The sequence below is a fragment of the Impatiens glandulifera genome, chromosome 7, assembly GCF_907164915.1.
Source record: "Impatiens glandulifera chromosome 7, dImpGla2.1, whole genome shotgun sequence".
NCBI classification, from domain to species: domain Eukaryota; kingdom Viridiplantae; phylum Streptophyta; class Magnoliopsida; order Ericales; family Balsaminaceae; genus Impatiens; species Impatiens glandulifera.
This window is the reverse complement of record NC_061868.1, coordinates 45,140,815-45,167,654: the sequence shown is the minus strand read 5'-3', so window position 1 is coordinate 45,167,654 and position 26,840 is coordinate 45,140,815. Positions and strand designations below refer to the sequence as shown.

The 26,840-nt window shown below is 30.4% G+C and overlaps 2 protein-coding genes across 3 annotated transcripts; both read left to right on the top strand.

Annotated features, from left to right (window-relative positions):
• Positions 1 to 13,532: 13,532 nt before the first annotated feature.
• LOC124910521 lies at positions 13,533 to 14,496 on the top strand. The gene is made up of 2 exons (XM_047451175.1): positions 13,533 to 13,866; positions 13,938 to 14,496. The coding sequence occupies exons 1-2, from the start codon at positions 13,621 to 13,623 to the stop codon at positions 14,274 to 14,276; spliced, it is 585 nt and encodes a 194-aa protein (XP_047307131.1). The 5' UTR covers positions 13,533 to 13,620; the 3' UTR covers positions 14,277 to 14,496.
• A 2,491-nt stretch (positions 14,497 to 16,987) lies between these two features.
• Positions 16,988 to 19,040, top strand: LOC124910385 (probable mitochondrial adenine nucleotide transporter BTL3). Of its 2 annotated transcripts, XM_047451019.1 has the most exons (5): positions 16,988 to 17,692; positions 17,821 to 18,124; positions 18,204 to 18,671; positions 18,762 to 18,866; positions 19,010 to 19,040. In XM_047451019.1, the coding sequence occupies exons 1-4, from the start codon at positions 17,229 to 17,231 to the stop codon at positions 18,828 to 18,830; spliced, it is 1,305 nt and encodes a 434-aa protein (XP_047306975.1). In that variant the 5' UTR covers positions 16,988 to 17,228; the 3' UTR covers positions 18,831 to 18,866; positions 19,010 to 19,040. The 2 variants fall into 2 exon arrangements, with proteins under 2 accessions (XP_047306975.1, XP_047306974.1); XM_047451018.1 differs by lacking the exon at positions 19,010 to 19,040 and having other exon boundaries at positions 18,762 to 19,008.
• The last annotated feature ends 7,800 nt before the right edge of the window (positions 19,041 to 26,840 follow it).

The window sequence follows — 26,840 nt, the reverse complement described above, 5'->3', positions numbered from 1 at the left end:
GCTTTGGGCCTCATTTTATAAATAATGAAATGTCAAGGTATGTAACTAGTACGATAAATACATTTAGGAAAAACAATTCCATACCATTATTACAATGGACCCAATTAAAAAAAAAATTCGAATTTGGATTATAATTGATAAAAAAAAAAAATCGCTATTTTTTTTTTTATATATGTTTAAACTAAAATCGGATTCAAATAAGTGAGTAACTTAGTTAGAATTTCAATTTATTTTGAAATTTTAGTTACTCTTAGCAAAAAAAAAAAATATATATTAATTAAATTCTTCTTATAATTTTGGGTATCTAAATAGAAAAAAAATAATTTTATTATTTATAATTAAGGTTATATTAAATAAATATAATAACTTTATATTATAATTAACAAAAAAAAAAATTAATCTTATATGTCATATTATATATATATATATATATATATATTTATTGTGATCTAATATTCATTTGTAAACGAAATATTACTTCTAAGACAGTTAAATATAGAAAGACTGAAATCAAACATGCCAACAATGACAACATATATATTTTCAAATTTAGAGAAATTTTAGAAAGCAACGCAGAAATTCATGTATCAAAGTTGTGAGCTCGTGTTTTAAAAAATATTTTTTTTTATATTTTTTTAATTTATTTCATTATTTGCTTCTATAATTTTAGAAAATGGAAAAATCATACTTTCGTTAACTCATTTTATTCTTATTTTTTTCTTTAAATATGTATGTCCGTCCAAAAATTTTATAAGTCAAACCCCCTCTAATTCATGAATATTCTATCCCCTAGTTATATCCCTTATGCTCTCTATGACACTAGAAATTATTAAATGAACATATCAATTTTTCAAATGCTATCATGCATGATTTGGTTACGAATTTACGTAAACATTTATGTTTTACATCCACTTTATCATTTTAAAAATAACTTCGAGACTACAAATTTAACTTTTTGATAACAAAACATATTTTATTTTTAAGGTACGTAATTTGACTGAATTAAAATAATTAATTTTGAAAAAGATTTTGCATCAATTCGGTTTCAAGATTAATTAAAAATCGAACTAATATTAAAAAAAAATCAATACAAAAATAATAATAGTAATAATAAATAAATAAATAAATAAATGGGTAGAAAAAATGGTGTATAAATTAATGTTGGTTTGTTTGTTTTGTAGGAAAAAAAATATTGCCAAAAAAATGTGGCGGCGAATAAAATATAAATAAGGAACTTATTATTTTTGTCCCTTATTATAAATGTAAAGTTTATGTTTTCTACATAATTGAAAATCTAAAGAATTTCCAACCTCACATGCAACTCTAAATAGAGAAATATTTTTACTCGTGAAAAAGTTTAAAAAAAAATTCAAGTGAGACAATCAAAGGAGTATTTTGAGATTTTTCATTAGGAGTTGGAATAATTATTAATTTCTGCAAGATTAACGAGAATCATGTTTATGATTTGAGAGAGAACTTTTTAAAGCCGAGAGCGAAGACTTTTCTTACTAATTGTAAGTTTTCATTTCATTTTTTATTTCAAATATAAACAAACTTCAACTTCTCAATATTTGAGTTTCATACTTATAAATTATGTAGTTATTTAATTTGATGATCTAGATATGTTTCTTGGATGATTTAAAGACTTTCTATTAGATTATATTTCATTAATTCATTTTAATCAAATTTGTTTAAAATTTAATTTCAAATTCTATAAAATCGGATCGTCGTTCTCAAACTCTTGCTTAAGAATGACGATCCAAAAATATTGTAAAACATGTTCTGGATTGTGCTAGGAAAGAACACAATAAAATATGTCGGTAAAATATGATTTTGGTTATTTGGCAAAACTACTTGGAGAGCCAACTGGAAATACATTTTAACCTGAAATTTTGACAAGGTCTAAATGACTTGTATATCTATAACTATTTTTAGGCACATCTTGGTCAATTATAACTCTATACAGGTAATATTGAGAAAGGCAGTTCTTGAATTAGAAATTTCTTGTTTTTTCTGTCACAGTTTGATAGTTATTTGGTTGTGAACTGGATAATGATCCAAATTGGTTGGATTTTTTTATACAGCATGCATTTCACTTATATCTACCACTTCCCTTTATACTCACTTGATTGATTATACCTCTAAGTATGATATATGAGGTCACACAGTAAGTTTAAAATTCTGGAAAATGTTGAACCTATTTGATGATAGACATAGATTCTTACAAAATTCATATCAATTCAAATAATGATCCAAATGATTTAAATTTTGAACATGAATTCAGATAACTAGTTTATCTACATATTCCTTCTTGTAATAGTTTTTCCATATCGGAATATAAACGGTCCAAAAACTTGTTTGTTGTGACCATAAATCTGCTTAAAAAACTGAAGTAAAAGGGTAAATTAACTTTTCTTACTTTTTCTAACATTGTTGTTTTGAAATTGTAGGTACTTTGAGTTTGTTTTTTACAACTAGGTACCTCCCAATCTTTCCTCTATTTTATTTCATCCTCACCATAATTAATGATACTAAAACTAGATGCATGCATGGTAGGATTTGATTCTACACTTTTAGATGAATGTTAAAACGTATATAAAAATAATTTGTAAAATTTGTATTTATTTTTATCAAATGGTCAAATATTTGTAGTATAGATCACCTTTTGGGTGGACATGTGAGATATAACGTGTAACCAAACATCGAACATAAACGAAATCTTAAACCCCTGTTTATACATGTGGAACTTTGTTTTCCTAATTTTAATATAATTGGGTGGAGACTCTATAAAACACAAAGCTAGTCCAGATTCTTAAAAATAGACTCGAGATTAAGCCTGCTATTTTGATTTCTCATCCCACGGTTTTCTTATAAATGTGAGTGATGTGGTTTAGTGTCAAACTCGACATGTTTTCTATTTCCATGGAACAATTTGAATCGGACGTTACCTACGGTTAAAACCCCCCGACATGTCAAGATCAAAATTCGAATTGGTTCTTGGTCTTAGTTAGAGATCACTGTGTTCGCGTCGACGGTCCAACAAATATGTGAAGTAGTGGTCTCTTTCTTTCCATTACGAACGACAAGCTTTGTCTGTTCCCTCCCCGTGTCTACTAGCGCTCCTGTCCAGAGCAAAGTAAGGCGAAAAGGCGAACTTGATTCAAGTCCTTAAAAAACTAGAATTTCGAGGATCAAATAAAAATTCTAACCATCAAGTGGATTGAATTTTCCACACTTCATAAACACATGCATCCTTGTTTACCTTTTGAACAGTGTTTCATTTGATTTCATTCACAACTACTTTCGTGTTAAAATAGACAGCTTATTAGTGTAACGCTCATATACATATATGTCAGATAATATTTATAACTTATTGATAATTCTCATACGTTTAAACGTTTTAGGGTGTTTGTTTGAGGGTTTTTGTATTAGGTAATGAGAAAAGGAATGATATGTGATGTTTGGTAATAGTATATAATTAATAAATAGTAAAATAATTAACTTCTACTAAGAATTCGTTAAATCCTTTTTAATTTGGGGATTATGATATTTTCTCTTTTCTTCCTCTTCCACTCCATCAAACTCTATCTCCTGTGTTCTTCTCTCTTGACCTTCTTCTTTTCAATCATCTTCTCGAGCTCCTCCAACTTCCTTAGTTTACTTTCTTGAATTCCAATCATCTTTTCAGCGGACCATTTCTCTCCGTATTTCTACCACTAGTGCGAGCCCAACACAAACCCTAAACTTAATTGATACATTTCTCTTACTTTTACTTTGTGAAGTTATAAGACATATGTTTCTTTGTTTTTTATTTTTTCATGTATATAATATGTCTGCTCATTCTGATTTAGTTATTTTGTTGGTGATTTTTTTTATTGTTTATTTTCAAATCTATCGTCCATTTCTGAACTGTATTGGAATGGTTCTTTTCAATCATTTTCTCTTGCTCCTCCAACTTTTCTAATTTACTCTTTGGAATTCCAATCATCTTCTTTAGCTGATCATTTCTCCTTGTATTTCTACCACTGGCGCGAGCACAACACAAACCCTAAACGTAACATGTAAATTTCTCTTACCTTTAGTTTGTGAAGTTATGAGACATATGTTTATTTTTTTTTATTTTTTCATGTATATAATATGTCTGGTCATTCTGATTTTGTTATTTTGTTGGTGATTTTTTATATTGTTTATTTTCAAATCTATCGGCCATTTCTGAACTGTATTGGAATGGTTCTTTTCAATCATTTTCTCCTGCTCCTCCAACTTTCCTAATTTACTCTTTGGAATTCCAATCATCTTCTTCAGCTGATCATTTCTCCTTGTATTTCTACCACTGGCGCGAGCACAACACAAAGCCTAAACGTAACAGGTAAACTTTTCTTACCTTTAGTTTGTGAAGTTATGAGGCATATGTTTATTTGTTTTTACCTTTTCATGTATATGATGTGTCTGGTCACTCTGCTTTTATTATGTTGGTGAATTTTTTCTATTGTTTATTTTCAGATCTACCGTCTATTTTCGAACTGTATTAGAGGGTTCTTTCAGTATTTTTGTTCCACAAAATTTGTATGTATTATTGATGATATCTTCGACCAGGAAAAAATATTTATAAAAATGAATTGTTTATTTACATTTTCATTTTGATGGGATTAAAGTTTTTTGGACCGTTCAATCTATCAGAATACAATTCTTCTCATCCTTGTTCCAGTTCTCTAATGTTGTAGGCGATTGATTACTTTTTGAAAAAAGTTGTTATTTTTCAAACCCTAGCTCATATGGCTTAGCTAGTGAGTTCCTATTTGTCTTGAAACTGACTAATATTTTCACTTTCAATCTACAAGCTATAATCTTATAGCTTGTAACATTTTCATCCCTTCTTACAGTTTTGGTTGTCTTTGCACATAAAATTATAGTTTTGATCATGTAATGTTTGAATTGAAACTATTTATTTGAATTAATGTCTAATTTGGATTGAAACTAATTGTTTAAAAAATATGTTAGTTTCTCCTAGCAAACCATAAAATTACTTCTTTAATATGATACCATTTCACTAATAAAAATTAATTGTCTGTATTTATTATTTTTCTACAAATGCAAATGAGTGCATGATATTCTTTGTGGTAATTGAACTAGATACTTCTAATTGTGAAGACTCCTAACTCATTGTCATTATCTTGTTTTGGTATTGATCATAAAAATTGTTATTCTTCAAAATATTAAAATAACTCATCTTTGTTGCCTTAGTTCAATTCTCTTTTAGTGTCTTCTTTTTTATGTTGGGGAAAGCTTTTTTTTAGTTTATATTTTAATGTTAATAAATATGTCTGGTTTGGTAAGTTTGTAACGTTGTCATTTAATAAAGCCTAATGATGGTAATGAATTTATTGTAACTTAAGTTTAATAAATAGTTATTTTCTTAATTTTTTTGATGTAGATAAACTGGTTAGCCCTCTTATCACCCAACAACGACGACAACTAAAGAGGTTATTATTACTTCAACAAACAACAAACATCATGTTTGTTTTATTTTATTTTATCAATATTATGTAGAAATTTGTTCCTACATTTGAGAAAGAATTCGTGATACCAAAAACAAAAGAAGGAAAACTAATCTCTCGAACTAAATGGATGGCTAGAGTGACAATAAAATGTGATTCAGCTTGCATTAGTGAACTTCGAATGTGAAGAAGCCAATACCCATCTCTTAGGATTGTCGCGATGAAAAATAAAAATATTTTCAAGTACATTGAACATTATACATTTATTATTATAATATATAAAATTTTGAGTGAGTAATTAGTTTCCCATAATGTTGCTATATTTTTAATTATAGACTCCTTTAATTTGTAGGGTTGCTTAGGAGTATTAGATGAAACATTAATTAAAGTTACACCGCCTAATAAGAATAAATCTCAATATCGCACGAGAAAATGTTGTATTTTAACAAACGTATTAGGCGTGTGTTGTCCAAACACGCAACTTATATATGTATTGCCTGGATGGGAGGGTTCAACACATGATGGCCATGTGCTTCGTGATGCGATCTCAAGACCTAATGGTCTAAGAGTCCATTTAGGTAAATTTACATTGCTATATCTATTAAGAAGTAAACTTTTGTTTTTTTCATAATTCTAAATCTTTATTTACTTTACAACTATGAAGGTTGTTATTACTTGGCTGACTCTGGATATTGCAATGCAAAAAGATATCTTGTTCGATATTGGGGACAACAATATCACCTCAAAGAATTTGATGGTCATCGACCAGAGACTCCAGAGGAATACTGCAACATGAAGTCAAAAATGTTATAGAAAGATGTTGTGGATTATTAAAAGGAAGATGAAAGATTCTTGCATCCCCTTCATTTTTCTCCATTCAAAGTCAAATTCTCATCATAATGGCATGTTGTATTTTGCATAACTTGCTTCGCAAATTTATGAGTTTTGATCCACAAGAATCAAGAATGGAAAAGAATGGAAGAAGAAGGGGAGGATGAGGATAGTGTTGAGGAATGTGATGATGAAGAACTGGAGCATATTACACAAATTAGTCTAAGTAATGAATGACTACAATTTAGAAACAATTTAGCTACTAATATGTGTAACACGTAATCCACTAGATCTAGATCTAGTGACAATGAAGTTAATTAATACTTATTTCATATGCTTATTAAGCATAATGATAATTACGTAATTTGGATTTATGTTTGTACTTGAATGATTTTATATACTTGATAGTTTTATATTAGTATTTGTGTTAAGATTTATATATATATATATATATATATATATATATATATATATATATATAAATTTAGTAACTATTACTTATATTTAATGAAGTTTTCTAATGAAGGTCATATTTAGATTGTATTTAACTTTTGCCATTTTTTTTGTAAGATGTCTACATCTACACATGTTTCTCGTGGACGGGGAAAACAAACAATTTTGGACAGAGGAGGAGGTTGAGGCATTGATTGATGCTCTCTAAAATCTATATTGTGATCCATTATGGAAAGTAGACTCTGGATTTAAGAATAATTACATGGTTCAACTACGTAAGATGATGATGCAAAAAAATTCTCAATTTCAGTAAAGAAGCTACTCCCCATATTGAATCAAAGATAAAAAAAATCTTAGAGCCAAGTACAATCCCATTTCAGAGATGTGTATGCAAAGTGGTTGCCAATGAGATGATGTTGAACATAAGATCAAATGTGAAAAACAGTGGTTTGATGAATTGTGCATGGTAAGCTATTCTAAATTTCTATCAATAATTTATTGAATTTTTATTTTCATATTCTTACATATTCTGAGTGTTATATTTGTTTTTTGTTTAGACATGATGTGGGGATAAATATAGAGCGGCAAAGCTCGGAGATGAGGATATAGCTGATGCATGCATGGATTCTAGTTGGCATAAGGATGTGATTGTGAGTTCTTCATCAGATGGTGAACGTGAACTTGTCACTTTTCACTCATAAGACTTACATGCAACAAACAACAAATCATCCAAAAAAAGAAAGAAGCTTTCACCAATAAGAGAAAATTTGCACAAGAATAAAAGATCAGAAACCTTTCAACAAAGGATTGCCTCAAAATTGGACAACTTTAGTTCCAAATTTGAGTCCATTTGTGATAAAATGGCATCACAATATACTGATGTGACAAATGTTTTGATTACGAAACCAAAATCTGAATATTTAAGTACTTTAAAGATGTAGGAGGTTATTGATGAATTAATTAGCATCGGCATACCTCAAATGGATGTTGGTAAAGCTCTTTAAATTTGTTGCAAGGACCTTGTGAAAGTGGAAGCTATATTCGCATTGCCAAGTCATTTGAGACGGTCTTTTGTGCTTAAGTTTGTTCATCCATCTTATAACCCGTGAATTGGGTATGAAATCAACGATTTATGTTAGCTTTTTGTTTGTTGGTTTTTTGTGCAGATTCCAACATAATATAATTACTAGTTATTTTGAAAAACAGTTGATTGCATCTGGATCAAATGTTGGATTTTGTTGTATCTAGATCATTTCACTACATTTTTTTTGGTATATTTTGAAGAACAATGGTAAATGTAGTGGTGAAAGTAATTAATGTGCTTTTGTATATTTTTGACATTGATGATTGAGACCAATTATAATTTTATAATCACGTTTCCGTTTAAGTTTCTCATTTTTCTTTTCTTTTCTTTTGTGTCAAATCTTGTCTTGAATTTTTTTATATAACTGGTTATGGCTGCATTATTTCTGTTTGATTTACACATTTAACTAATTGTTTCATGTGGAACAAGGCAAGTAAACTGGTTCCAAGGGTTTATCGTGGGGTAGCTGGTCTAGGATTCAGATTTGAAAATCTACCCATGGTATGGAGGGTCATATTTTCACTTATGGGTATATTTAAAATGAGTTTTCTAAGAAAGTAAAAAATATTAATGTATTAGAGTTGTTGTCGATTCCATGAGAAAAGAACGAAGTTTGATAGATTTGTTTGTTCATTCTCTAAAAGATTGATGTCATTTTCAACAATTTTTCTTTTATTTATTTTAGTTGTTATATTCGAGTAAGTCCTTAACCCAATTTCGCATTAAGAATGTATCATTTACTTTACTGTAAATGAGATATTATACATTTATCTTTCTTTTTATAAAATTTTGATTTTAAATTTACTATTTTTGTTTAGTTATTTCTAGTATACTAAATTAAAAATAAATAAATAAATAATATAAAATAATCATAATTAAAATTAATTAACATTATAATTTAAATGGTAAAAAAAATATATACCATAAATAAATATTAAAATATTAATAATAAGAATAATTCATTAATTCCAATCAAGTAGCACACTTTAATCAATCATATACATTTTTATTCTCCCCTTAATTTATCAATCTTATTATTATTCTCATTCCCTTATTTAAATCAAACGGACCATTAATTTATCATCTTTATTTGTTCAACATTATCCAATTAATTTATTAAACGTTAATATATGTTTACTTTAATTTATAGTCGATACCTTACTCACTAAAATTATTAAAAATTTATTAAGCAATCGCCAATTAGTTGGCACATACAAAAACTGAGTGAAACTAGCTCTTAAGAGCAAGTGCATCAGTTACTCTAAACACAATCATCTATGCTATATTAGATTTTTTAACAAAAAAAAAACTTTAAAAAAGACCATACATCAATTAATCTAAACATTAATTCCAAAATTTTGACTCTCATAGTTTAAATTTAGCATACCAAATATAAGTTCTATAATTTTTTAATAATTCTTTCTCTCACCTCTCTCTTCTAAATTTTTTTAATAATTCTTTCTCTCTCCTCTTTTTTCTCTACCATTCTTTCTCTATCATCTTTATCTCTTATTATAATAATAGATTTTGGAGGGAATGAATATTTTATAATTTTATAGGATAAAATTGTAAAATTTAGAGTAACTGATGTATTGACCAGTTAAAATTTGAGATGCTAAAGTAAGTTTATGTTGTTTTAATGTATTTTAGATACTCAGATTTAAAGTAGGTGATGCAGATGCTTTAATTAATGATACGTTTTTCTTTGTGAAATGAAAATTATTTGTGATGTACGTATTAGACCAAAAGTACTTTTCTTTTCAAATTAATGTGTTTATTTAAATAAATTGTGTTTTTAATTAAATTTAAGACAAATCATTTATGACATGCTATTGTTAATCCAAATATACTATCATATTTAAAAACTGAACTTAATTAATTCGTCTGTCTGACACAAATTAAAAAAAAATAATCAGTTAAGGAAAAACATAAATATTGACGTAGAAGAGAAGGTGCTTGAACGGTCTCATCCTTCAATTCTGCATTTAAATGAGCTCCATTTGAAGCAGCTGGTAGTCTAGTTAATTAATGCACCCTCTCTCAGCCTCTAATTAATTAATAATTGGACCCTTTTTAATAATTAAGTTTATTTACACAACTTTATAAAACTTTATAAGTAAACCGACTTCAATTTGAAATGTTTTGAGTGAAAATCGAAATAACGAATTTTGATGAGATATGTATAGAATAACTCTTGTCACTCGAAAACTACTCATAAGTGAACAAGTATTATTAATGTTGCCTTGTTTAAGACGCACTCAAAGCACTTGTATTTTGAGCAGTAGCATTGAAAACATGCCGGTGGGTTGTGCCATTAATATATTAATCCGGTTGGTTGAGTAGCCATAAGGACTGCATGCCCTTAATGGACCTATATTAAAGCTTCACCCACTACCCTCTTTGCATGTCTTATAACTTCTTTTCCTTTTTTAGAGAACCTAGTTATTAGACAACTTATAACCCTCAATTCTTATCCTGGTTCAGCTAGCTAGCTTCCATCGGTCTCCTCGATCCCTAGTCTCCTTTAATTGGGATCGAGTTTAATTCATCTCTAGTCACTCAGGATATCGTCAAACCCTAGCTAGCTAGTTATTTGAATAACCGACCGATTGAGATTATTTAAATATTTTAGTTTTGTATGAGTCGTATAACTTGAGTTATTAGTAAAATGAATAAATAAAAACATTTTAGTATTTTAGTTAATAATCTTATGTTAACTAGGCATGCGCATTAATATTACATTTAGTAGCCGTAGATGGAGATATGATGAGAGCTTTTAAACCTGTGGCAGGCAGCTCCTAGTACTACTGTACTCTCACTATGGCGGAAATCTAAGCTGATTTTTATTATTATTTATATCTACCACATTTAAAGTTTCGATCTATAGCCTAATTAATTCAAAACCATCTTCAACTGTTCGCATACTCATCCATTTAATGCGCCTTATAATTAAATCCTACTTTCACTTAATTAGTGTTCATGTTTCAAACTAACCATTTCCATCAACATCAAAATGAAGTAATTAAGTTATCATCATACATGCACCTTAGAAAAGAATATAAGTAAATATGAATTATGGCTAAATTACTATTCAAGTTGAAACTTTTTGTTTTCATCTTAGTGTCGTTTGAACTATTAAAATTTTAGTATGTATGTTTGTCTTCTTATTCTAATGTATCATTTTCGTTTATCTAATTAATTTGTCACGTTTGTAAATAAAATAAAATAATATATATATATATATATGTTTTGGATAGTTTTTTTAAAATTGAGTATTTGTTTTGACATCTATATATTCTAATTTGTTGAAAAGGTAGTTTATATGACTAAAATATGTATACTATGAAGAAAGATTTGAAAAAAAATCAAAGAAAGATAAATTTAGTATTTATTTCACAAAATTTTGTAACAACATATAATTTTGTGTATAATCTACCAATTTCAACGAATTTATAATTTAAATTAAGTATTTTTTTGAGATACACGCGTTCAAAATTGATGAATGCAGTTTGAATTATTTTAAAAAAGTGTAATGTTTGGGAATAGTCGAAAGAATCAAAGAAATATAGAATTATTATTTTTTTACAAATATGGTATATTAGTTTAAAAAAATGAATATATAATGTTTGTGAGGAAGTGTTAAGTAGCTAAATAATTTAAACTCATATGAAATAATTCAAGGTCGAACCTTACTAGATAAAAATTATCTAAATTAGAGCCTCAAATAATAATTAAACTTATGAATTAAACTATAAATATCTTAGATATGTACATTTTAAACATGTTTAAATGAACTGTTAGTCATAAGTTAACACCCAAAAACATATCAGAAAAATTAAATAGAGTAAGACATATGGTGTGCAACATTAACTAATTAGTGGATGGTTACACCAATCAATATTAAATATTAATTGTTTCTTCTTCTTCTTCTATATTGAATTGTAGTAACTAAAATAGGTAGTTGGTTAGATCCACTTTTTTTCATGCTTTAAATGATGTTTGGAGATTAGTACCTAGTACGTTGTTCAATTCTTCATTTTCTCTATCCCGACCTCATTAATCAGATTCTATCCAAATACCTTTATTATTATTATTATAATAAAAAACTGAGACTCTTATTTCGTTCGCAGTTTTACCAATTTAAAACTTTTAATCTATTAATTAGACAAAAATGTCAAAAAAATGTGTCATTGATCAAATTTGAAATCTTTGGTTTCTTAGACAAATATATCATTTTCTCTTAAATATATATTTAAATCAACTTGTGATTCCTTAACGAGAGTTTATTGAGATTTCGGATATCTTCTTTCAATCTTCACAATTTAGGGCTCCTTATTATTAAAGTTATACAAAACGAGATTTTGTTTAAACGGTTTCAAACACCGTTAACTTATTAGGTATGTAACATTTATAAATAAAAGAACAAAAAAAACACGTCACTAGTTTAACTACCGAATTTCAACGAATTAAGAATTTTGACTACCAATTCTTTGAAATTCAGTAGTCAATACCCTCAATTCGTTAAAATTTGATAGTTAAATTAGTAACATAAATCTTTTATTAAATATCACATAAATAATATTTTAACGGTGTTTGAAACCAAATCTCATTTTTTTATATTTTAACCATATAGAGTCTCATATTGTAAGATTTGTAATAAAATGTTTAAATGTCAATTAACCCAAACAAATTTCTCGTTAAACACGTGCATGGAGAATTTATATCAAATATTTTGAGCGGTAATAAAAATTATATTTTTGTTCGTAAGTTGGTAAGGGATGTCGAAAATATTCTACCAATTAATAATTGACCATATTCCTAAATGACCAAAATAATAATAAAATAAACCATAAAAATCAAGGAAGGATACCAATAAAATGGCCTCCAAATGAAAATTTATTTAAAATAACTCATTTTTAAACAAATGAGAAGTTACTTGAATCCTCTCACCTTGACTTGATTCCCTCAGCAGTGTTAAACAACACGAAAACTTTTTTTTACGTCTTTTTTCTTCAAAAAGCTTGAGTTCTTCATTTGAAACAACTCTAAATTTAATAACTCCATTCTCTTTACTATTAAAAAATTACTATTAAAAAGATGACGGACACATACTTAAGAAAAGATCATAAGACTAATCGACAAATATTAACCGGAAATGACTTACTAAAGACTCGAAGTATTATTTGGATTATAAAAATTTGAGACGATAAATCTGATATAACTAAATATAGTGCCGAATCGAACAAATACAACACCAACTCAAAATATCAAGATGCAAGAGTAACACATAGTAACCCTAAAGGACTAAATGTAGAGACAATAGAACCATATATATATATATATAAAAATGTTAGATCAAGAATTTCACAGTCTAGGAGGGATAACTTCCCAATTTAGTGTATTGATGTTTTGAAGAACTGTTTGTTTAGTAGTGAGATATTTGTGTCTTCTTAATTGCTTTGTAATTAGTATATTAATTTCCATGATAGATATTTGTAATGAATGACATTTAATTAGAATTGGGAAGTTGGCCATAATATTCTGAGCTACCAAAGTTATAAAGTCTTAATTTCCCTACTAGATTCTACGTTTGTAGTTATGTCTGTTCACCTATATATAAATAAACTCATTAATTACTCTCCTCCTCTGCCTCATCCTCAACCTCTATCTCTTAGCTATATAACCAAACCCAATACCTTCTCACTTGTTCCCATCTTAACCAATATCCAAATTCATCAATTCATTAAAGATATCATGATCTCCTTTGATCATCAAACCACAACAAACCCAATTCGAGAATCTAACAAGAATTCCTCAAAGAAAAGATCAATGGAAGAGCTGGAGGGCTCTCATCATCATGAAGAAGATGATGATCAGATCATCCACAACCACAACCACAACTCATCAAAGGCAAAAACCATGAAATGGGCTTTTGACACTGAGCTTCACCTTCAATGCCCTTCTCCCAATTCTTATGATATAAAACAATGCAATTTTAAGGTATAAATGCTTCTATTATTATCCTTAAATTTTAGTTATATGACATAATACAAATTTGTGCTTAATTGCAGCTTGGGAAGAAGTATTGCCATCATGAGACACATATGAACCTAGATTTGGAGCTCAACCTGCCTTGCGGAGGGACATCGAGTCCCCGAGGCGAAGTGAACCGGCCTGCAGCTGCTGTTGCGGAAGAGAAGGAGATAGAGAGGCAGCGTGGTGATGAGGTTGCGGCGGTGGAGGGAGATCAAAAGGAGATGGTGGCGGCTGCATGCCGGAGATGTCACATGCTGGTGATGATGTGTAAGGCTTCGCCTGCTTGTCCTAACTGCAAGTTTATTCACCCGCCTGAGCTGACCCAACCAGGCCTCTTCATTAAGCCACGCCGTAGTAATTGGCTTCTTTGTTAAGTCTAAGGTCTCATGATATCTCTCTTTTAGTACTACAAATATAATTTGATCTCAAATTTGTAACTTTAATAATATATCTCATATATATAGTACTCTCCATGGCTAGCTAGCTTTGTAAATTATGTTTCTTGTCCAAATCTAAATTAGTCATTCTCTATTTTTTTTGTTAGATCTAGGACAATTAGTTCTTCAATAGTGTGATAATTATTATGGTTTATCAAATTATTAACACCAATATATGTCTAAATTATAAATCTAGAAAAAATTACCAAAGTGGATGAGGATATACTTAATTAAATTAAGAAAATAATTGATAATTCTAAGAGGAGAAGTGAAAACAAAACATAAATAAGATATATTCAAATGTAAGAGAAAAACCAATCTACTTTAATGAAAGTGTTGTTATTGATGATTAAAAATGTGATATTTGTTTGCTTTCTTGCAAGATTTTTTTTATTTAATTAGTTATTTTTTTTTGTTGATTTGTTATTATTTGTTCTTACATTGTAATATAGTGATTAAATTATGACAACTCACTCTGAACTCTGGACCAATAAAAAAATGTGTTTAGCCTGTGATATTCATTATTATTTTCGTATATTAATAAAATAAATAAAATAAAAAAGCTGGAATCAAACTAACCATTGTGTGTGAGGGAAAGCAAGAATAAGATCAATTATTAAATTCTTTTGGCTACCATTTATATGCATGAGAAAAAGACAAATTTAATAAAATCAACAAAATTTGGCAAAAGAATTTTCTATTTTCATACTTTAGGTAAATTATTTTTTGGTATATATATATACTAGATCAAAGAGTACTCCCATGTTTTCTATTAAAATATTCATTTAATAAAAAAATGTAAGTCATTGACATCAGTTTTTCAAAATCTTTAACCTTGACTTGTTAATGAACAATTAATATATTTAAACAGTTATAAAGTTTGTTAGGTTGTCCATTTCTGGTTTTATTGTTTCATTTAATATTATATAACAATTCATTAGAAAAATAAAATATATAAATAATTTATGTTTTTTAATATAATTTCATTAAGTTTAGAACATTTGATTAATTTACACTTTTTTTTCAATAATAACATACAAATAATATTTTTTTCAACATGTTATACAATATGATATAAATGATAGTCGATTAAGTATAATAATAAATGTAATACAAAAATACGAGTATTTACATTGTCATCAAATACACTTAAAACGCAACGAGATTAACTATTTAAGAACAATATTGAAAACATTCATAAAATGTTCACCAACATACAAACATGACATAAAATATAACATTAACGAGTTTAGAGATTCTCAATAAGATCAATGAGTTCATTAATTGCCTACACTGGTTTTTCAAAATAGATCTCTCATATCGTTATAATAATAACGTTATGAATTAAACGCATTGGTCAACCACGATAACTGAACGTCATACGGTTCTTTTTTATTCAAATAGTCCACCAGAAAATGATTGGGATAGGAACTCATTAACTCAATCCAACCGAGTTCACTACTTATATCTAAACATTCCAACAACTAACGAATGACTCATGCATCATTCACTCAAAATTGAATCGTGTTCTAAAATATGCTACAAATCGCACAAATCGCAGTTACTCCTTTGCAATGTAAAAACAAGTGATGTGTCGTTTCCACCTCTTCGCAACATATTCTACAACGACTAATCATAATACACATTTTTTCATGTATCTATCATCCATCAAAGATCCCTCCATGTATGACACTCCATCCCAAAAACGAGATTTTTGAATGGAATTTAAAATCTCACAATTTATCCCATAGAAAGTCACATGGGACAATTTTTGCAAACAAAGTGTAACAATTATCAACCTTAAAGGAATTCATATCTTGTCAACATAAATATCACACGAAAAAAGAATCACCACATTGCAACCCACTAAGAGCAACATCCTTTAATTTAAGGTTATATCTCTATCATAATTAAGCTCCTATATCTGATATACTCGTGAAACTATTTGAACGTTGATCGAACATATCCTTAATCGAAACATTTCTTTAGATCGCGATCGAAGCGTTTCTATAAATCGCGACCGAAACAAGGATTGAGAATGAAAATGAAAGACTTCTGATACCACACCAAACATCATCTTAAAAACTGACTGATGAGTCGTCGCCTACCGAAAATTTGTACTACCCACAAAAGACTTCCTCATAGTAGATATGTCTCCAAACGATACAACAAGCTAGTTGGGGCTGGTGAATCATCTAAACCAATTATTTATATATTTACTGATCATAAACAGTTATGCTTCAAATAGAATTTATTACACTATTTTGACAACTATTTTGACAAGAAAGTTTTGTTAAATTATTTCAAATCTCTAATTCCCAATTCCATTTATCCTTAAATCTCTTCCCTCTCGCCAACTCACCAAATGACCAAAGGAGGAATCACATGATTCGCAAATAACATTCTAATGTAACTCAAGTGAACAAAGATCATAAACAATTCTCATCGAAAACGCTTTAAATTGAATTGATAAATATATTTATTTATTTTAAAAAAAATCTCTTATATGAAAACATGTTTTTTAAATTGAATGAAGTTTTATTTAGAATACTTATGTGAAATAACTTACCTATTAATTTATGGTTTTGTGATTTGATGTAGCACACATAAATCATCAGATGAAAAAAAGATATTTGTAAGAAACATATGTAGATGAGTGAAGAGAATAGAGACAATTGAAGAGGACTACAGTCTACAGAGAATACTCGATGAGAGAGGACGGGGGAGAGGATTACCATGTGCGGCGGCGATTCAAACAAAGCCCACTTTTACCAGGGGGCTATGGCCAATCCTTCAAGTTCACTGTAACCCATTAACTATATATCACTTTCTCTCTCGCCCGGCGCCGGACTTGTAATCATCGTCCTTCATACTCTCTCGCATCTTAAAATGCCGACCGAGCCTATTTGCTTCACTGCGACTCCCTCCCATGAACAAGAACAATCCCAGTGTCGTCTACCTTCAACGGGCTTCAATTTCGACGATACTTTCTTACCCGGTGGATTGTTCCTCCAAAACAATGTGAATTCTTCTTTATTAACTAATCTACACTCGTCCAGAAACAATTCTTCAAAACCCACGCATTCCTCTGTTCCGTGCTGCAAAGCTGACAGTTTTGGACTTCTACGGCGACATAGACCCACTCCGGCTGTGGCCGGAGCTGATTTTTTGTCTGTAAGTTTGTCAGCCAAGAGCGGCGATGGGATTCTTCTTAATCCTGCCACGAATTTTACTCAAAATGCTGGTAAGCTTTCAGCCGATTCAAGGAGGAGTAAGGTTAGATTACGTGCACACGGCGCAATGAACACAACGAAACACCTGTGGGCCGGAGCTGTTGCTGCCATGGTGTCTAGGTCAATCTCTTTCTCTATTACTATGCTTATCTTTCCTGTTGATAGTTGTATTCTGGATTCAGATAGATCATTTGGCAGTGTGTTTCTCTTTGATTGTAGTATCTGAAATCAACTCAAATGTGATACAGAACTTGTGTTGCACCACTGGAGAGATTAAAGCTGGAATACATAGTTCGTGGTGAAAAGAAAAATCTATTTGAGCTGGTTAGAACAATTGCAGTTTCTCAAGGACTTAAAGGGTTTTGGAAAGGAAACTTTGTGAATGTCCTACGCACAGCCCCATTTAAGGCAGTCAATTTTTATGCTTATGATACTTACAGGAAGCAACTTCTTAAACTTTCTGGCAATGAACAAGTTACAAATCTCGAAAGGTTTGTTGCTGGTGCAGCTGCGGGCATTACAGCCACAATGATCTGTATACCACTAGACACTGTAAGTAACCATATTCTCCAATCTATATTATCAATTATCTGAAAGAGCTGGAGTTATATTTTACATTACATTCTTCAAGATCCGAACGAAGATGGTGGCCCCTGGTGGGGAAGCTTTAGGGGGTGTAGTTGGAGCTTTTCGTCATGTGATTCGAACTGAAGGGTTCATATCACTTTACAAGGGCTTACTACCGTCTATTCTTAGTGTGGCTCCATCAGGTGCGGTTTTCTATGGTGTGTATGATATTCTGAAATCAGCTTATCTGCGTTCACCTGAAGGAAAAGAAAGAATTGAGAAGATGAAACAACAGGGTCAGGATTTGAATGCTCTTGCCCAGCTTGAATTGGGACCAGTTAGGACCTTATTGCATGGTGCGATATCTGGTGCCTGTGCAGAAGCTTCAACTTATCCGTTTGAAGTTATCAGGAGACGGCTCCAGCTGCAAGGAAAAGGCAGTCAATTGAATACTTTTGGGATTTTTGTTAAGATTATTGAGAATGGAGGATTCCCCGCTTTGTATACCGGTTTAGTTCCTAGTTTATTGCAGGTATTTACTTAATTAGATTAAGAGTTAATTCCATGTTCTGGTTTTGGTTTTGTTCTGTCTGTTGTTTCATCATGGCTGTTCATTTCACAGGTGTTACCTTCAGCTGCCATAAGCTATTTTGTGTATGAATTCATGAAGATTGTACTCAAAGTCGAATGAACTAGATCAATAACCACGTTTATTGTTACTTCCATGGTAAGCTTGTTTAAAATCCTCGTTTATTTCATCATTGTGACGTACTTTCAGTTCCCAGTGTTCATTTCTCTTAAATGCTGTTAAGAAGGACCTGGCTGAACAACATTAATGTTTTTAATCTATAGTTTCATTATGAACAACAGGTTTTGCTGTTGGTTAATCGTTGTCCTTTTACTGACTATATTTACAAATATAGTTAGGTCTGGTTAGATGAATATTGTAGTAACTTTCGTTGTTATGTTATTAGTACCAAACTTATGTATAGCAAAAAGTTTGAAATATTTCATCGGTGCTGGTTCAGTAGTTATTATCTTGTGTTTATCGTAGGCGTTACATTAAACTTATTTGTTGTTGGATTGACGAAATTGAACTGCAATGATGGTGGGAGATTTTAGATAGAACTAATTCCATTAGTTGAAAAATTCAACTCATTAACTTGCATGTCTAAGTTGTTTAGATAGAGATCTATTTTGGTACATGGTTTTTGGCACGTAAGCCAAAACTTTCAAGGATTGCATTTGGCAAAACTATATTCATAAAAGAATCAGAAATTTATTTTAAAAAAAACAATGTGTTTTGATCTCTAACAATTTTCGAAGTTTTTAACTATCAACAACCAAACATTACTAAAACTAAAAAAAAACTCAAACCTAACTAATCTTTCTATCTCCTTTCCATATTTTTTTTATCCAACTTCACTAATATTGCTTTACATTTTTATTCTAAGTTTGATGTTGTTTCGTAGGTAGGTGAGTGAATCTGTTAATAAAATTGTTGTTTTTTTGAAAGGTGAATAAGAGGGTAAATCGATTTAGATATCACGATTTAACGTATATTGGATCAAACGGAAAGATTGAGTGATTCTCAAAACTCATTTTACATCGAGGGACAACATTATTTAACAAACATTATTTAACAAGAGATTGCGATAATGAGTTTTCACAATTTCATAAGAAGACGTGTGAACTCATTATAAATTTAAGGATGGAAAGACTAATTTACCGGACAAGTTGAGGTGAGTGGTGACAATACCTTTCTCGAGAGTGACCTTTTGGATTAGAAAACATGGCTTCCTCGTCCCTCTCTCTTTGATCGACCCTCTTCGCCCTTTTTTAGGTTGAGTGCTCTCCTATTCCGACTTCCCCTATAGTTCTTCACGCAAATTGTATTGAATGGGTAAATTATCATTTGTTCATGTGGTTCTGAGGCGTGACTACATTATAAGTTAACGTAGAGAAGATGATGCATCCTATTGAGTTTGAAGAAAAAATAGCAACAATTCACAACAAAAGGTCCAAACAATGTAACCCACTTGTCACAATTAAATAACGTGTTTAGAGAGAATTTCATAACTAAATTATGAAGATGTGAAAAAACGTGAAGGAATCTATTTATAATTTAGGTATCAATAAAATGTATTAGTTTATAGTTATTATAAAAAATTGTCTTATTCTTAATTATATAATTTTTTAGCTACCTTATCATTATATAAATGTATTTGTTTCTTAATTATATTTAGCAAAATACATACATAAACTAATTTTTATTCTAAACAAAATATCATGCAAACAATAAAAAAAAACTATAAAATAAAATGATACAATAATAATCAGTATATTTTTAATAGAATTGATATAAATTTACTCTACATTTTTATAATTAAGTGAACAACAGTGAGATCAATATTCTTTTATTTTATTTATTTTTGTTTTAGTATCTATTAATAATATTTAAATTAATAAAAAAATATAATATCCATTTTTCTGAAAAAGTAGGACTAATATTGAACATAAATAAAACTTGGCTATATTTCATTAGTTTTATCACTTTCCTATTTTATGTTACTAAATAACTATATATAGAAGTTTTCTTTTCACCAATTACATCAAATACTTTCACAACCAAGCATATATTCTGAACTCTTGAATCTTGTTTGAATTTGAGTTATTTAGTTAAATTATTAAGTAAAAATAATTAAAGTGTATTAATATATAATTAAAAAAATATATATTTTGGATATCTCAATCAATAATGATAGTCTACCATGACTGCTAAACAATTAAAAGATGAAAGAAACATGTTAATGTACCCGTGCGTACATATAATTAATATAGTTCGGTTATAGGCCTACTTAGATGCTTATGCTGCCATCCTAATTCCTAATATCATATAAAAAAAAAAATAATAACAAAAAATTCATTTATTTTTATTTCATTTGATTATTATTTGAGATGATTGATGATTGAAATTTGAATTGTGACATATGGGACTCTAATTATTACAACTATAGACATTTAAGATTTTTTCACAAATGAATGAACATATATAGTCTTAATTTAACATATTATTTTTTTCCTCTTTTACTTTGATTTTTTTAATTATTTTCACACATCACACATTTTTATTTTTAAGGTAATTGAAACCTATTCGATAGTTTTTAACGCGCATATATATATGAGAAATGATACAGACAGCTACTGGGAGAGCGATTCTCCCAGCGACTGTCTACGTGGCCGGCCACGTAGGTAGGCGAAAAAAATATATTAACCTAGAAGCACCTAGAAGCCCGCCATTAATTTCACATTTACCGCTCATCTCACCGCTCACTCTCTCACTCAAGATCATCATCTAATGATTCTACAAACTCCAACGCCTTCATCGTCTACGATTTCCGTCCAATTTTTGATCTCCATCCGTTCTCCGTCGAATACGATTTTCGACCTCTCTCCATTCTCATCTTCGGTTGTCCGCTCTCTAGCGCCTTCATCGTCTGCAATTTCCGTCTGATTTCTGACCTCCGTCCGTTCTCCATCGACTACGATTTCCGACCTCCCTCCATTCGGTTGTCCGCTCCCTATCTCCCGCTTCCAGTTTGTAACCCCTGAATGTAGAGAGGTTTGTCCAAGTATCATTATTAATTGTTCAAGAAAATATTGTAATGTCGTTATTTTCTCTGTTTTTAATAAAAGAAATGAACTGTATTTAGTTTTGTTCATAAACTATATATAACTGAAATGTCATGTTCTTTTAACTACAATGTCATGTTCTTTCAACTATAATGTTATGTTTTTAACAGTACAATGTCATGTCATGTTTTGCACTAAAATAAAATGTCTATTAAACTGCAGTTCATTTTAAAAAAATTGAATGTCATGTTTATTATTTCAAAACATGACATTCAAGCTTAATACAACATTAAAATTGACAATTTTCATTTTTAATGTTTTTTCATTTTTTGTATTTTGAATTTCGGTTACATTACACTTTCAACTGTAATGTCATGTTCTTTCAAATGCAATGTCATGTTCTTTCAACAGCAGCAATGTTATGTTTTTAACACTGCAATGTCATGTCATGTTTTTAATACTGAAATTTCTCTCTTATTCTTCAGCTTCATGGGTGAACCATCATCATCCTCTCCCAATGTTCAAATCCCCATTGTTGGCATGACTTTTGATTCTGAAAATGAACTTCGTGAGTATTATAATGCTTACGCACAATCAAAGGGTTTTGGCATTTGTAAGTTAGGAGCAAGAAATGGGCAATATGGAAAGCAAAAGTGGTTCTCCATTGCATGTGCTAAAAATGGTGTATTTACTTCAAAAGGGAAAAATATTTTACAACTTAGACCTTCCATCAAGACGAATTGTAAGGCTAAGATTAACGTTGCTGTTAGGAATGAGTGTGAATTTGAGATTACTAGTGTCTACCTTGAGCACAACCATATATTGAGCCCGGGAAAGTCTAGACATATTAGATCTCACAAAGTTCTAGATTCAATTGCGAAGAGAAGATTGGAAGTAAACGACGTAGCTGGAATACCTTTGTCAAAAACATTTCAATCTATTGTGGTTGAAGCTGGAGGATATGAGAATTTGAACTTTGATGAGAGAAGTTGTAGAAATTTTATTTCAGTTGAAACAACGTGACATTGCATTAGAATAGTTTCTGCATTTTCTGGATTTTTATTGTTCTTAGGATTTTCTGCATTTTCTGCATTTTTATTGCATTTTCTGCATTTTCATTATTCATTTAACATGACATTTCAGTTGAAACAACGTGACATTGCATTAGAATAATTTCTGCATTTTATGAATTTGTATTGTTCTTAGGATTTTCTGCATTTTCTGCATTTTTATTGTATTTTCTGCATTTTTATTGCATTTTCTGCATTTTTATTGCATTTTCTGGATTTTTTTTTCATTTTTATTGTTCATTTCATTGTTTCTGCATTTTCAATGTAGGATCATGTCTCTACTCAAGAACAATTGAATGATCAAGTATCGACTCAAGAACAATGGAATGATCCAGTCTCGACTCAACTTTCATTCACATCACTTTTGTCATGTCAACTTTCCCATGTTGCCGATACATATGGGGACAACATTCAACGTAGATAGTAATTGTATAAATATTTTGATTAAGCACTGTTCGAATTTGTTCGAATTTGTAACATGACATTGCAGTTCAAGTAACATGACATTGCAGTTCAAGTAACATGACATTGCAGTTCAAGTAACATGACATTACAGTTTACAGTATTAACCAATAAAAAACAGTTTACAGTTTATAAACAACATGACATTGCAACTTATAAAAATAACATGACATTATAGTTGAAACAACATGACATTGTAGTCGACACAACATGACATTGTAGTTGAAACAACATGACATTTCAAAATTATGAACAAGAAAATCTTGTATTATAAATATGATAACCCAATATCAAGTTAAAAGCATACAAGCAAGTATCAAGTTTACAATTTAAAATCAATAGACAGGTTGATATTATTATTCTTCGAGTGCAAGATTCTGTTCACGTAATGATTCCTCAACCAAATAAGTTTTTCCTTTGAATTGGCATGTGTGATGCCACACTTCCAATTATGGGCCTCGCCCATGTAATTCTCCATATGAAGCATCAGATACACTCCACAATCATCATAGTTGATGTTATCTTGCCACGGCATAGTGACCAACTTCATCTTGTAGGTGGAGAGTGCATCAGCAATGGGAGACTTCATCACAGACTTCAAAAAACCCATTAGCTTTTTCAGTATTGTCGGAAGCTTCTCATACTTGTCCTCAAATTTAATACCATCAGGGACTGTCCTATTGTCGATGATTTCAATTTCCTGTTTGATTTTGTTGTATACCGCCACATAGAAATGTGAACTTATACATAACGGAACAAAAATCTGCAGTTCATTACATTGTAATTAATATAACATGACATTTAAGTTCACGTAACATGACATTGCAGTTAAAAATAACATGAGAACTTACTAGGTCTGCTTCATCGAGTGCTTGTACTGTTATGCCGAATGACTTCACTTCCAGGTTCAGTGAATCATTATATAAATTGTCTCCAAATTCATACACTCCACAATGTACAGTTGAGAAGAAATAATACAGTTAACATTACATTGCAATTCATGAAACATGACATTGCAGCTCATGTAGCATGACATTGCAGCTCATGTAGCATGACATTGGAGTTTATTATAGTTCATTACAGATCATAAACATGAAATTGTATAAATAAAACATAATGTAGTTAACAAAATCAACTAGACAATGCAGTTAACTGTTGTTCGTTTGTTACCTTCGTTCTTCTTCTTCACTATTTTCATCTCAATCATTGTATTCGTCTTTTTTGCTTCGTTCTTCTTAGAAGCATCATATATAACCACTTGTTTATTTGATTCTTAAACATTACAAAAATGTCGCAAGTTAGATTATATAACCGAATGTACTAAAGTAAAAAATGATGAAGAAGTTATCATTTTGTGTTGAACGAAGAACGCGAGTAGACGATGGATTTTCTCTGATGATTAATGTTAGGGTTTTATCTGAAGAACGCGAGCAGACGATGGAAATTGCTAGGATTCGAAAGCAGATGGATTTGAAAAAGAGAGAGAAATATGTGAATGTCTTGGAAGATGTTGAAGATGGTTGAGTTAATCAATTGCGTTTGTAAATCGCTAGAATTGCAGATGAACTTGAGAGAGAGAGAAAACCTAAAATGTTTGGGAAGATGAAAATGGCAAATGGAAGATGAAAGGGCGGGCTTCTGGGCTTTTGGATTTTTAGAATTTTTTTTTATTGGGCCTACGTGGCCTGCCACGTAGACAGTCGCTGGGAGAATCGCTCTCCCAATAGCTGTCTGTATCATTTCTCTCTATATATATATTGGAAAAAAATACTTAATTTAAAATGCAAATACGTATAAATGGGTAGACCGCACACAAAATTACGTCGTTACGAAGTTTCTTAAAAAATAAATACAAAATATATTTTTATTCAAATTTTTTCAAAATAGATTACACAGTTTTTAGTTTTCGATCTTTCCTTGAAACCCACAATCGCTTGCTTGCTGCCTAACTTATGATAGAGCTTGATCCTTGCGCTAGAGCAGGCTACGGACTGTTGGCACCGAGGTACATTAGATAGGCAAAAATATCCCCTTTCCTCAACAAGCAGTGCTTATTTCTCACTAGGATGGAGAACCCGGACCCATTCCCAACTCGACAACCAGAGACAGGCGACGTAGCCTGAAATTCCACTTTATGGGAAAACCCCCTAACGCGCCCATTTTGGGACTTTTTGGAAGAGGAATTCCTAATTCTTATACGGATGAGACTTATCCAGCCTTGGTCTTCTTTTTTTTCTTTGATCTTATTCAGCCAAGATTTAATTTTGGCGGGGTAGTTAACTTGTGTCCCTTTCCACCAAACCAGCTCCTCTTGATCAAGCATAGACACATCCAGCCCAACTAACCCGGCCTAGATAGAAGAGGTTTCCACTCCCGCCTATTCAAGGAGCACTAAAGCTTACTGCCGTCACCTGCCGCGGGAAGAGGATTGTACCCTGAGAGAAGCAAGGGGGTCAACCTCTTTCAAATATACAACATGGATTCTGGCAATGCAATATAGTTGGACTTATGTTTTTCTGAAGAAAATGTCAGAGTTACACTACGGCGCTTCCTAGTGTTCTTATCATAAACATAGACTGAGTTCTAAATTGTAAAAAAAGGAAATGGCGCATAGCCGAGATTCTAAAAAAAGGAAGTAGCGATTTATTCGATTTCCTGCTTCGAGTGAGTTCCACCCAATGGTATCCCACCAATCTCTTCCATCTTCACCCAATCCAAGAAGGACTTGAACCCAATACAGCAGAATGGCTAATTCCAGAAAGAGAAATGAGAAAATCAAACAAAGACTATAGTTCGCGATTCGTTCGCTTCTATAGCGGTTCGGAATTCAATAGAAATCTGTAAAGTTGTTCAATTGATCCATCAAGGATAGAAGGGAGCGGGGGTATAAGTAGGGGCTTCTTGAATGGGATCATCCAAACCAATTTCAACAAATTAAAATACGTAAATTTCAAAAACACTATTCAATTTAAAAAAATCTAAAACGTCTATAAATATTATTTAATTTTAAAACGTGATAAACTAATTAGAAAAACGAAAAAGTTACATCAAAATTAGATGAAAAAAATTATTAAAAAAACTAAAATTTTAATAATTCGAACCCCTATAACACAATTCAAAGTTCGAACTTCATACCGCAAAATTCATCCAAATTCAAACCTAAAATAACAAATGAATATTTTTATTTTATAAGAAACAAAATATATGCAACAACTTATCCTAACATAAAATATTTTCTTGTTAAGTTATTACAACCATTTTGTTTTTTTTCTCAATAATATAGATAAATTATATTACAAAAATAACTATTCTTTTACTAATATAAACTTCAATAATATAATTAAAAAGGAAAAAAAAAAACAATTCTCAAAGAATCGGAATCCTTACTATTTACACAAATAGAGCTAGACATGTTTTTTTTTCTTATCCCCCATTCCCTTTTCTGTTATCCATTTTTTTGAAGCACTCACACACACACTGACAACACACATACACAAAGACTGTCTCTTTCCATATAGCAATCAGACTGTGATTGG

Coding starts and splice junctions, on each gene's coding strand:
- LOC124910521 (XM_047451175.1), top strand. CDS start 13,621: ATGATCTCCTTTGATCATCAAACCACAACAAACCCAATTCGAGAATCT. Junction 13,867..13,937: donor TAAAACAATGCAATTTTAAG/GTATAAATGCTT, acceptor GCTTAATTGCAG/CTTGGGAAGAAGTATTGCCA.
- LOC124910385 (XM_047451019.1), top strand. CDS start 17,229: ATGCCGACCGAGCCTATTTGCTTCACTGCGACTCCCTCCCATGAACAA. Junction 18,125..18,203: donor TCTGTATACCACTAGACACT/GTAAGTAACCAT, acceptor ACATTCTTCAAG/ATCCGAACGAAGATGGTGGC. Junction 18,672..18,761: donor TAGTTCCTAGTTTATTGCAG/GTATTTACTTAA, acceptor TTCATTTCACAG/GTGTTACCTTCAGCTGCCAT.